Consider the following 14,031-nt stretch of genomic DNA (forward strand, 5'->3'; position numbering starts at 1 on the left):
TCTAACTTCTAATTCCTCTGGTTGAATTATTGTTTCCTGCGGTTGAATATCTTCCTGTGGTGTTTCTTTTCTCCCTCGTTTTTTAGTTTTTTCCTTCTTCTCCTGTTGTTTTCTTTCTTTCTCCAGTTGTTTTCTTTCTTCCGCCATTTGCTTATTATATCTTTGTGTATCTCTTGCCATTTCTAAAAACCTTCTGTAACGCGGATCCGTTGTCTTCCTTATTGATGTTGTTTGTGTGTAAATTTTATATACCATATCATACCAACTATCGCGAGTTGCATATCTTTTTTTCCCCACTGCAGTCAAAAATTCAGTTCGACCACTAAAATATTCCTCCGCAAATTGGCCAATCTCATCTATATTATACAATGTCGAGAGGGGCTGCGATATTATTTCCCATCCCTCATCGGTGAAATTTTCTCTTAAATTATCAATATTATATTTTCCTTTTATCATTGAGATTTTTCTTCCTCCCGGTTTTCCATCTCCAGGTTTTCCTCCATCAGTAATTGCAAGTTGTTGCGCCGCTGCTGCTATTGCTAATCGCTCGGGTAATGTTCGTGATTGATCCTCAATACCTTTCAACATAGGAAAGATTCCACGTTTTCTAGCATCTGGATCTTTTTCGTCGCCATATACAACCTGCTCAATTGTTCCGGTCACTGGCTTCAACCATTTTGCCGAAGTTTCTGAAATTCCATGTTGCATATCTTCGTAACCACGAACATTTCTCTTAAATAATCGCTTCGTCGGAATGAACTTCTTTAATGCCGCTAATTGCTCTCGCGCTAATCTGGCCGAATGAGGTTCTCCAACTGTGCTAACTTTTCGACTCATCTTATTTTCAACTATATTGTTTTATTGTGAAATAAAATTAGCATCCGCAACCCACCATAATTCATTATGGCACAAACAAATTTTACAATACCCCCCCAAAAAAGCTGTCTTTTTTTATGCCTGAAAATGCACTTTGGGTTGAAATTTTGCGGATTAATTTGCGCAGGAGGCGTTATTTCTGCTTTCTGAGGCTTCTACGGATAAATGTTTGGTGGGAGGGTTAAATTTATCTGAGCCACCTGGTCTGTACGCCTTCCCTGCTGCTCATATACTTTGTCGAGATCGCCGAGTATAAAAACATAAAACATTGCGATATGATCTCTCTGTCTGTCTGTCTGTCTGTCTCTCTCTCTCTCTATATATATATTGAAATATGACCAAACATTTCTAAATAAAAGACTTGTTCATGCAGGTCTAACAGAGTGTATCAGTTTCAGCCAGTTTCAAAAGTATGAAAATAAAGACACTGCAGCTTTCAATGTAGGAAACATAACACTTTTATTAGACTTCTTTTTTAAAATGCACCCGCCAATCACATCAATAAGTTAAATCACTGCATGGCTTTTAATTAATTAAAAATTAGTTTAGATGCAATCAGAACTTTAATGCTTCGTTCATTACTTTAATGTGATTTCTTCGCCACTGGGGAACAGGTATATAACGAATGGGACCCATGGGTGTTTTGGCTCTACCAATATGATGACACCATGGTAATTGTTTAATTCAGTGGCACCATAACTGGAGTAATGACAAGTATGTTCTTCAGAGAAGTATGCATTCAGACTATTCTTGACTAAAGTATTTTCTATAGAAATAAGCGTGATTGCTCCATTCACAACGATACAGCTGTGCATAATAAGCCATACGCTAGGGATCCTAGTCTAGTTATTTGTGAGGGAAGACTAAATTTCCTAGTCTAGTTATTTGTGAGGGAAGACTAAATTTCTGGCTCTGAGGGCGTGAAATTCACTAGTTTCGACAGTTTAAGCATCTTTGGACAGTTGCAAATCAACACGCAAATGAGTTTGTGACAATTCCTTTCATTCTAAAGTGTGTACATCAATGCTAAAAGAACTAATCCTTTGTTTTCACGTGATGTTAACAGACAATGTATTTGCACAGATCATCGATTTTCATTCCCTGGCCATTGACAGCGTTGCGAATAAAACCAGTGTTCTTGACAATACCTATTTGTGGTATTATTGGGTGTTCCAAATGCCCAGGTGTACAAAAAGATGTAAGTTTCATTAAGGTACAGAAAGTTTTAACTTACCAGGGTGCAGAAACGGTGACATTACTGAAAGAAAGACGTTGCTTGTGGACGACGGTTATTTACAGATAAGGCATGGACACGGACGAGAGATGGGAGGGAACGATTGTTTGCTTTAAACATTTCGTTGGAGGTATGTTTAAATTAATTTATCAACTGAGTCATAATATATGTCAATGTTGAATTTACATATATCTGAGTTAATGACTGAATAATTAACAAACTGTTTACGTCCCCAAGCAATTCAGCATAGGTAATTGTGTACCTTATCGTTACGTAGGTGAAACTACGGATCCTGTATCTATGAAGGGTAGTATTTCAGGGAATGACCCCTTAATCTCGAGACTGATCGTATTTTAACTTAGGCACACACACACACACACACACACACACACACACACACACAAAAGTGATATACTTCTTTAACACCCATTTATTGAGACAATAGAAGTTACCATGAGGCTTCAACGGAACGACCTGGATGGAGATTATGGCTAGAAGCCTGGACTTTTATTCATTTTTAATATTCAAAAAATATACCACAATTTAATAAAATTGATTTTTTTACAAATAAAATGATTTTTATTGGTATAAAATTTATTCTAACTTGCTCAAATATATTAGTGAAGCTTTGCATTGTCAATGAGTATTCCAAGTGATTATATGTACCTTAACTCTAGATTTGCACCTAATAGTATCACATGACACTAAGCATAAGCTACTGTCTTGGAAGATGAATTCTACCCTGGAGCAAATCATACTAAAGAAAAAATGAAACTAAACTGTGCAGCCATGCTTCGGTGTTGCTTAAGACACAGAAAGAGCAAATTTATTAAGCAGGTGCAATTTTACCTTTTCATTAAAAAGTCGTGAATCAGTAAAAACTAGTATGATAGTTGCGCATGTGTGTCTGTGTGTCTGTGTGTGTGTGTGTGTGTGTGTTGGTGATTATATCACATACACCAATGCATGACAGAAGTCCACAGCAACAGGGCTTTCTCATGGTGATCTTGCTTTCGGCTGCCGTGCCCATATTTACGCTTAGTTCCACACTCTCGAAACATTCCAGCGGGATGTTCTGGAAGTACACGTTGTTGCACTTGGACAACTCTATCTTGTAGCCCCCCGAGTATTTGGTCGGGTCTCCGAATTCAGATAGTTTCGCATCTACAAACGATTAAATAAAAATTATTTTACTGTGTGAATATACTTAGTGTTCAGTGACAGCAAACCTATTCACTGCTCTTTCGCTCCTTCATTTCTATCAATATCCTACGAGGTACCATCTGTAACAATGCTTTATGTCTTTCCATCTATGTCAATACTCCACGTCCAACAAAACTCAGGCATCAATGAAAATATTACCCTTGCATTAGAATCTTCGACCAAGTACAAACTAAACTCGTTTTTAATTTGTGAATTTCTGTGCACCACTTGGCACTGAAGGAAGTGATTTTCAGAAAATTATAGGCACTGACGCCTAATGAGAACTCTTGAATTTATATCCTTGTATTAGAACTTATGGCAGCAGAAGTAGAAAAAAATTAATTTAGTACCATATTCGTGATTTCTTATCAGCTGGCATAAAGAATTCAGTTCGCTATATCATCTCGGTCCACCTATGTACACCAAACCACTTTGAACAGACTAACAAACAACACTAAGACACTTAGGTGAACATCTAGCTCTAACGCGACTAGTAACTAAATATAAGGTTTCTTATCATGAATCTGAAAATGTTTAGCTGACAAATTATTGAATATTTGCATATTGATACTGTTAAAACTGATAAACTAGCATCTACTTTCGATGAAAGATAGTATGCAAAGGATCATTTGGAAACGAAACTTTACATAAAGTGGCGATACACTCACGCAGTTGCTTAACTTCAAATCTTGTGCCCCCTCTTCCTGCCAAATTCCGAAACAGACAACCCAGTATAACAGATGCTATTTTGTGCCCCCCTTCTTAAATGACACCCTTCCCCACTGCATGAGTTGTGGGAAGGTAGTTACGCTACTGTATACACACGTACGCACACACACTCACACATTCGTTGTTTTTGAACAGTTATACGAGTTCGATCATTACAATGTAATTTATATTCCGATAATTGTAAAATCTCTTTGATCTTCGTATTATATGCAATCCACATATTTAGTTTTAGGTAGGAATGCATTCTCTCAGATCTACCATTTATCTGCGTTTGCACTTCCCAAAGGAAACATGTTATTTATGTTCCAGGAGTGATTGATATGGTAATTTGATCAAGGCACATCAGTCATTTGTCTGATGAATTATACAGATGAGTACCATGCACATATAAATACTTTTATAGATTATATATTTTTTTGCAGATTGCTGTATTATTACAATCGCAATCTTAGCATTTAAGATGTGTGTGTGTGTGCGCGTATGTGCATCCAACGTAATTTATTAACAAATGTCCTTTTATAAATTTCATGCCTAACAAATGAGAATTACATACGTAGATAAATACACTTTTATAATGATTACCATTCCACGCATTCTTTTAAAAATAGAACATACCACTGGTAAAAATGAAACGTATATTTTTTTCGTTAAATTCCAACTCAGATCTCAGTTACAACAGTTACTAAATAAGACAATAACACTGTATACTTGGTGAGTAAATTATGGATGTGTGTGAGTGCGTGCCTGCGTTTTGTGTTTGTGTATCCAATACAATTTATTAACTTATGTTATCGAAATTTCATGCCTAACTAATGAGGATAACATATGTAATGGGATATACTTTTATCAAAATTATCTTCCCACGCAGTCTTTTGAAAATACGGGAGAGCATTTCACTGGTTAAACTGAAAGGTATATTTAGAATTCCAAATTCAGATCTCATTTGCAGCAGATAATAAATAAGGTTTTAAACTTTAAAAAAGCAACAACAACAACACTCTGGCTATTACTTACTTCCGCATACCAAACTCATTATCAACTCAGTTAACGCATTTAAATGAACTATAAAATCCTGATTGAAGTAATTATGTTATTTGAAAGTCTCTGACGTATGTATCAATGGTCTTTAGCGGCAAATCACTGACATTTAGTAGAGTTTTTATTCTTGTTTTTATATTATCAACGGAAGTTCAGAAACGTTGACTTTCTTCATTGAATGGTGTTGAGCAGCAATATTGACATGTTGAAAACAAAAACTATTTGCACACTTTTATTTCTACTAACGTAAAACATCGTTTCGTTTCTTAGGGCTAAACTGGATTTGTTTTCTAAATAGCCGTCTCGTACTCATCCTTTAGTCCGATATAAGACATCTGGTTACACATTTGAAACCATCGCACAAAACTCAAATAGGTTTTGAATTTAAATCTATTAAAAACTTTATAATAAATATCTTGCACACCATTTTGCTGATTAAACTGATGAATCTTCAAGTAATACAGTTTACATTATGTTTTAGTATCCCTATTACTACCTAAAATTTCTTCAGGTACAGCATCTTAGTTACCTTGTTAGAACTCTGAAAATCACAGAAAGGACAGACTAAGATACCGACACAGATCGACCATTATTATCTACAATTTCTTCAGGTGGAGCACCTTAGTTACCTTGCTAGAGATCAGAAAGTCACAGAAAGGACAGACTAAGATACCGACACAGATCAACCATTATTATCTACAATTTCTTCAGGTACAGCATCTTAGCTACCTTGTTAGAACTCTGAAAATCACAGAAAGGACAGACTAAGATACAGACACAGATCGACCATTATTATCTACAATTTCTTCAGGTGGAGCACCTTAGTTACCTTGCTAGATATCCGAAAGTCACAGAAAGGACAGACTAAGATACCAACACAGATCGACCATTATTATCTACAATTTCTTTAGGTGGAACACCTTAGTTACCTTGCTAGAGCTCCGAAAGTCACAGAAAGGACAGACTAAGATACCGACACAGATCGACCATTATTATCTACAATTTCTTCAGTTGGAGCACCTTAGTTACCTTGCTAGAGCTCCGAAAGTCACAGAAAGGACAGACTAAGATACCGACTCAGATCGACCTAAAATTTGCGGCATAAAGCTACAATATGGCGATGCTCTGGGCATACTCCACGTTTAACTGATATTGGCCATTCAAAATGTGAATGGATGACTTGAATTTGCCAAGAGTCCTAACCAATCAGACATATTTAAAGTACCCTGGATAAATATAAAATTTAAACAACATCGAATTGTTACCTGAAGCTACTTCGGCACACATGAGGAGCAATCTGAGACTTGTGAGGCAAATTCTACCCTCACCAAGTGGAGGTTTTGTTGGAGAGACAGTTTTGGGCTCAAGGAACTCCACTTCGCGGAATAATAACCACTCTCCTCCAAGCAACAATTTCTCTCCTTCCACTAGAACACCTGCAACAAAGGTAAAAATAAAAGTTGTATACCGAGTGTTTAGAGACTCTGCATCTGCGTTGATATGTAAAATCAAAGTGAGTGCATAAATACTATCTAAAATCGAAATAAAAATATATATACTAGATAGTGTAAGATAGATTTGAAATAAAATGTTAATATCTGTAAATATTATATTACTAGGTTTAATAAATTTAAATATTAATGATCTCATATAACTACATCTCAGACTGTAAATATACCCTTTAAAGACCCCGGCGCTTACGATATCTTACAATCCGAGTTTGGTTATCTGCAGATATCATTGGGCACATAAAACATAGTAATATTTGGAACATGAAGTTTAAGATCAAACTACTTTGACTCTTCAACGAGGAGAAAAAACTTCAGTTAGTTGCTTAATCATTAGGAAAACTAACTTGCTAGCTATTCATTAAATTCTATTCCTATAAATATGTAAAAATATAACATGGCTGAAGACAGTTTAGATGGACTGGTTGAATTACAGTTATACGCCTTCTGCATTACAAATTACGCATGGTACATAATATGTACATGTTATGTAATTATGTTAGTTTTCCGAACTAACTGTGAAACGTATTGTTACATCATCCTTTTGCAAATGAAATAGTAGCAGCTGATTGCTAGATAAGAAAACAACCCAAACAAGAATCCATCAACAGGTTTATGTTGAGTCTGGTGTGTGAGTAACACTGACCTGATTATGATCAACCTATGCTAGTATTCCAGAAAGATTTATGTAAAGCACAGCATAAACTCTAAAGGGAAAACTCGAGCTAATATATAATACACACTCAATCGATAGAGTTCATTTTATTTATTATATCTGACAAATTAGAACAGGATTTGATCCATTTTAGGAGAAAGCAGATGTCTATTTCTATATTTTTCGGACGCAGAATATCGTTTTTTTTCTAGCAGGGCGCTGCATATATGATGTGTATCCGGCACTTTCGGTTATTACATGTGTTAAGGCTGAGAGAGAGAGAGAGAGAGCACGCATATATACTAGTCATACAGGTGATTGTAAATAAATCCGCAGCATATTAATTCGTAATTCTCAAATACACAGATGTTGTAATTGTTTTTTGTTCCTGTGTATAATTATTTTTTAATCAATATTCATCCTAATGAATAGACTTGTGCAAAGGAAACAAATAGATATAACAATTATAGAAAGTATGTTTTGGTGGGTTGAACGCCGTTTTTCAGCACATGATAGGATATACATGGCGTACAGTATATTTTGTGGAGGAGGAACCCAGGAAAACACAGGGAAGAATCACAGACCCACGGGAAACTACTGGCAGGCTTTCTCAGATACCCACGTTAGTTAAGCCGAGACTCGAATCCACGCAGACAGACGTGAGATGTAAATGATCTGTAAAGACGAGCGCCAGGCCCACTTGGAAACCCGGGCACCCAGATGTAGAACCAGTCTCAGAAATTGTTTGAAAGAGTACACATATCAACGACAGAACAGTATTAGATTATGGAAAAGTACTTAGAAAGTGCGCGAGTAAAACTGCATGAAACAGGGTTGTTGCTGTATTTCCCATCCATGAAATCAGTCCAATTTAAAGCTTTCTCTATTTTTCTCTTTTGTTCACGCTTATAACTGAAAAATAAAATTGAAAGTTTTGTGTAAAGAATCAACCAATATCCAATTCTGTACAATGCTATGTTTCGCCTGTTTCGCCAGTACATTTCCAAAAACTTGGCATATACACTTTATCAGGAAAAGTAGGTAATTTCAACCATAATTGAACTTTTTGTGTGGGTTCTAACTTAAGTCAAAAGTAAAAGAAAAACTCAACGGAGCATGAAAAGTGTACGTATGTCACTTCTATCTACAAACAGGCCAACATGCAGCTGTGGTGAAGTGTGAACATGGTTGTCATACTGTATTACAAAAGTGTCTGCGTGTCTTTTGCTGATAGTAGCACAATGCTTGGTTTTGTGGGGGTATAATGCCATTCTTCAGCACATCATAGACTTACACAGCATATTTGATGGATGAAGAACCCGGGAATAACCACCTACCCACGGAAAGCTTCTGGCAAATCTACTTACATGTCCACGTTGGTCGAGCCGGGACTCGAACAGAAAGAGATGTAAGTGATGTATAAAGGCGCGCGCCTTGGACAACTCGGCTACCTGAGTCCCCAAATTGCGTCAGGACAATGAGCTCTTTAGTGACTATTCAGCAAGCATGGGCTTGATCAGCTGTCACTTGGAGGGTTCTACTAACTATAGCCATTTAACGACAACGCGATACCATTTGTCAGCGGTTACTTTGAATTCCGCATATGCGAAATAAGGACTCTGAATAAGCCTTATGTACCTCTGCACGTAGGATATTTGGACTAGTTTGCTAAAGTAAGTATGATCGTTGAATAAACATTAAGTACACGTTAAGCACTCTAAGTTGTTCGCATATAGCCCAAAAATGTTAGCTGATAAAAAAAATTTAAAAATTGCTCCGGTGGCCTTCGTGGTTAGAGCGTTTGCCTCGGACGCGAAAGTTCGCGAGCTGGAACCCATGTCGAGTCATGCCAAAACCTTATAAAAATGGCACTGACAGGTGCCTTGCTTGGCGCGCAGCGTTAAGAGGCCAGTGTTAGGACTGTTAGGCCTGTTGTCTGGATAATATGACTGGGTGGGACATGGTGCTATGTGTCTGTGGCATGATGATCCCAGTGCTAGACATCAACATAAACTGCCGCACTGCAGACATCATAGACATATGACTGAAAAATTCGTAAAGCTACGTTGAAAAATCCAAATCACACATACATAACAGTCAAACGGCAATAATGTCCACACATTTGCTATTTTACGTGTCCGGTATATCTACGCTGGTACTCTAAAATATAATATATATATCTGACATGAGGGATGTCTGTTCAAGGTATATGTGAGATAAACTGATTTTATGCAAATTATTAATGTTTGTAGTTGTTTTCTTTTCTTCTTTGAATTCACATCTTGTTTTTAACACTACTGGTTTTGCACAATTCGGTCGATACCCACACCTACATAACTATGCACACAGAAAGAGGAAAAACGGAGCCTGGCATCGTCGTTGAAAAATAATTTATCGTCGACTGAACCATTCTTGCACATTCTGCGTGCCAGACACGCCATTCTCCTATTATAGGCAAACCTTCTCTCGAATTAAACTAGCACAGGCAGTCCTATATCACCGGGCACACCGTTCTATTTAAATTGTGTATACCGGGTAAACCAATCTCCTATTAGAGACGACTTTCATGAATTTAAGAAGGTCAAACCAATATGGAGGTGCTCTTTTATATCAATAAATAAACACAACTCCCATATATCCGACTCTAATAAATCAAATCTAATTTGATGATGCTATGGCACCAACATTAAGATATGCCTGCGTGAAGTCACGTACAGCATTGCAGTTAATGCAGCTCGTCTAAGAGCACTCGGACAGAGCCAACATGGCGCACTCCTCTATTCATTCAATTTCCATTCGGAACTTCCTCGACTATTTCTGCAAGACTAAACAATGCATCGGATATATAACGATTCAGTAATTTTTCCAGGAAATATTTGTAGCAAAACTAAAACCGCATCTATTCGCACTGCCTTTTCTATTTCTATGACTGGATAGACTGTAGGAATGATCGAGAACTTTGCTCGAAATGCTACGGTGATACTAACGTGAGCAGAGTCAGAATCTCGGATATTAAACTGAGTAGGCGTTACTAATGTTGCCAGAGTATGATTCTTTAAAGCAACAGTAAATATAAAACAACAACAACACCAAAAAACAACTCAACAAAATCGCATAGTACATAATTATCTGCAAAATATACAAGAAATGAGCTAGCATCAGAGACAAATGTAAAGTCGAGCAACAAGAACCACCTACGTGTGGCACGAGCCTTTTATATGAAAGGCAACAAAACTTCATTGTCCGTCTGCCATCGCAGTTACAATATGGTTGTATATACGACAAGCACTTTCATAATACATCTCATCTACCATATATAAGGAGCTGTAAAGTTCATCTTAGTAATATCCCTATGTATTTGGTGATATTTTGGCATGCATCCTTGGAGACAGTTATTTTCGCATTATTTTGTACCTTTTTTTGTTGGCCTTGCTTAGCATCTGGTATGGAGATCATAACACTTTTAGGCTTGAGTTTCAGCTTTAAATTAAGTGCCAACCAATCGCAGAGAATGTTACTTCTCAAAAAAAAAAAAAAAAAGAGTTTCGATTGGCTGAAAGTGAAAACTCGGTTTCATAATGGAACTCAGAGTTTAATTAACCCAAGCTGATCTATAATCATCCAATTATGTCTGATTTACATTCTTCTGAAGAACAAAGCATTCAATTCTTCTAAATCCGTTCACTTTAAAAGGAACCATCAAAGAAATCAAAAAGCCTAACCACAGCCACGCGTGTACAAAATGGGTCTTGTGTTAAAAACAAACATTAAATACAACTTTGCAATTGATTTAAAGTTTCATATCATTTCTCGGGTTTATGCTGAGAGCTACATATGGTGCTTGTTTAAGAGATGACAAAACTAACATTCTGCGGCATATATCTGAGTTCAACCCAGAGAGAAACTTGGCTTGACCATTGTTGCAGAAAAACAAAATATATTTTTTCTACTAAACTATCATACTGGTTACTTTTGATCTTACCTTGTAATAATTGTTCGTATGTTATCGATTCTCCAGGCTTCCCTTGTATGTCCCAAACTTGTTCTTTCATTTTGTTCCCCTGTTTCACAACAATGTCTGTGAATTTGTAAAAGTGTGCGTACCTCGTATAGGCTTCATCTAACAAGATCTGCGATCTCGGGTCAAAATCTGATATTGTAAAAAAGTCCGACTTTGATTGGTCCATAAATGAAGATTTTGCATCTCCAACTGTTGTTGCTGGAGTTTGCAGTGTGTTTGAAAAACGGTTTTGATTGGCCTGTGTGTTTGTAGATGATTTTTGTGTCGTCGATGTTGATTGGCCGGTTTTTGTATCACTGTGATTGGCATTGTTGGCTATCACCATTACTGTGCCCTTTGGTGCCGTTGAGCCAACAGTCTGCAAGAAAAGAAATGATTTTTTAGTCCGCAGGTTCATTCGAACTTCATTAAACTTGTTAAAATAGATTATCGAAAATTGAAACAAACCGCTAAATTGTTGTCTCTGTTTCGTTGCAAAAACGAGGTTTAAATGAATTTGGAATATTGATGTTAAAATGATTTCTTCTAGTTATCTGATTGTTATATACAGAAGGGAAACTCGAGCATGATTTCTCAGGTATATTTCAAAATACAGGACTATGTTATAATGATAACATTGCAGAGATGCTGCCAGGATTTTATATAAAGGAGAGAGCTCCTCCTTATTACAAAATAAGGGAAGTAGAACAAAGAGGAGGGATGGTGGTGGAAACAGCCATAGTTCAATATTTATCTAACACTTTAATATCCATCTCTCTTGCTTCCTACTCCACTCTGTTAGAACTCTATTGAAATAAAAATCTCAAGTTGGATGAGCATTAATCTGTTGGGTTTTTATTTTATTTTATAGCTTAATCGGTTCCTTACCTGTGTATGAACTTTGTTTCCTGATGAGAACACACCTTAATAGCATGCTGTCTGAAGGGGCGTGTACAAAGCTAATTAATCCAGCTGGAACAATTTTGTAAAATGTTCCTTATGGTTGTTATGTACAATTTTCCAGAGGTCACATGTATTTTGGATACTACTGATCCAAAATGAGATTTTTCACTGATTTTTCGCCAACTTAAGCTCTGCCTGGGGTTTACTTTCCTGAATCAGTTATTTACTGACTTCTATGTCAGATATTTTCCTTTACGCCATATTGGGATTTAAACCTATTAATGCCGTATTCTGCTTTTTCAGATAGAGGTCTTTTGTTGAAACAAATTTCTTTACTTCTTCATTTCATTGTTAGATTTTTATATGTTAAATTTATTTTAACCCTTTTACTAGGGGTATATTATTTCGTAACAAAAGATTCCACAGGGATAATGGTTTGAGAAAAGAAATGAGAATTGCACGCTTTTAGATTGTCAAAATTTATTATTTTATCTTTTCTACATTTAATTTCCAAATACTGCTGAAATGGGGGCCTGACCGGCATGATTTTGTTCATCAAGCATGAACATCGACTCGCATTCATCACCATTTTTGGGTTTAACATTACTCACTGGTATCTTCATTAACACTTTCCCAACACCAATAATTAATCTGATATACGTCCAGACTTTAAAAATAATTGCCTTCATCCCAGTCATCAGCCAGTATTTGCCGAACGAAATCGTCATCTAAGGATAAACCAGGTTGGGAATCAGCCATTTTTTAAACCCCTATTATAAACGCTCATTTGTAAAATTTCCTTGATGCAAAGTTTAAACTACGACAGAATGCTTGTGCAGAGGCCAACCAATGTGCCAATAAAAATTTGGTTTATGAACCATTCATGTCAAGCCGAAGAACGTTGATGTGTAAGCAGTTGTGAAAAAAGACTCATCGCGACTAACTGTAATACCTCAGCCGGAGTGACACGTTGCGACATGCACTTTAAATGTGAACGGTTGAATACAAATTGTGTACTACGCAGAGCTCATCTCATGCGCGGATTTGAACTAATTTGCAGTAGTTCTCGCGCATGACTGGTCTCCAAGCGCGCGAATTTTTTATATACAAGTTTGTGCGATTCATTCAATTGTGAGCCCTGTAAGCGTCTCTGTAAAATGTAAACAAAGACACATTATTTTTTCAGGAAATACATCAGCATGATTTCTGGCTCCTCCGTTCTTAAACTTAATTCAGCATTTCGAGTAATAAATGCTATTCTGTGCAGAAAAAAACGTACTTCACGTGTAGAAATGCTATCCTGGGCAGAGAAAACGTTACTTTACATGTACAACTGCTACTCCAAACTAAGTGAAGTACTCTAAATGTACTAGCGCAGCTGGATTATTCAGAATATTTTCGAACAATATTTGGAGTCGAGTGAAGCTTTATTATGGAGTGAGCTGACCATGACTAACATTATGATTACCCAACTGCTGAACCCTTCTAGAACTTATAATTTTATCATTATTTCATAGGGGATGGCAAATTTTCGCTCCTTTAGTCTCTAAACGAAGCATCGCAACAAAATGTAATATGATGCGTAGGTCATCTGAAGATGGCACATTCAATGATAACAGCAGAAGGCGATCTGAAAATTCAAGATAATTTGTGATTTTTTTCAGACTCCAATGTATTTTCGATAAATACATCAATATTAACAACAAATCATCATGGTGCATCAAGAATTTTGTTTCTATCACGCAATATTGTGAAATCATATTAGGAATTGGTTTAAACATAATTTATTGCCACATTTTCAGCAAATTTGGTCGTGTTACAATAAACGGTTGAAATGTCTTGTGGATCCTGACATTTTATTTTGAGATCTGTATTAAGAAACACT

General features: G+C 36.5%; 1 protein-coding gene across 1 annotated transcript in view; it reads right to left on the minus strand.

Annotated features, from left to right (window-relative positions):
* The window catches only part of LOC149804683 (uncharacterized), a 99,392-nt gene that overhangs the window by 19,278 nt on the left and 66,083 nt on the right, over nucleotides 1-14,031 (minus strand). Inside the window, exons 2-4 of the mRNA XM_089942983.1 lie at nucleotides 11,226-11,622; nucleotides 6,346-6,516; nucleotides 3,069-3,274 (exon numbers count right to left, since the gene is read on the minus strand). Of these exons, the coding sequence (XP_089799109.1) occupies nucleotides 3,069-3,274; nucleotides 6,346-6,516; nucleotides 11,226-11,622 (774 nt within the window). The remainder of the gene's footprint in view (nucleotides 1-3,068; nucleotides 3,275-6,345; nucleotides 6,517-11,225; nucleotides 11,623-14,031) is intronic.

This window comes from Sinohyriopsis cumingii, chromosome 2, assembly GCF_028554795.1.
Source record: "Sinohyriopsis cumingii isolate HCF-2022 chromosome 2, ASM2855479v2, whole genome shotgun sequence".
Lineage (NCBI taxonomy): Eukaryota > Metazoa > Mollusca > Bivalvia > Unionida > Unionidae > Sinohyriopsis > Sinohyriopsis cumingii.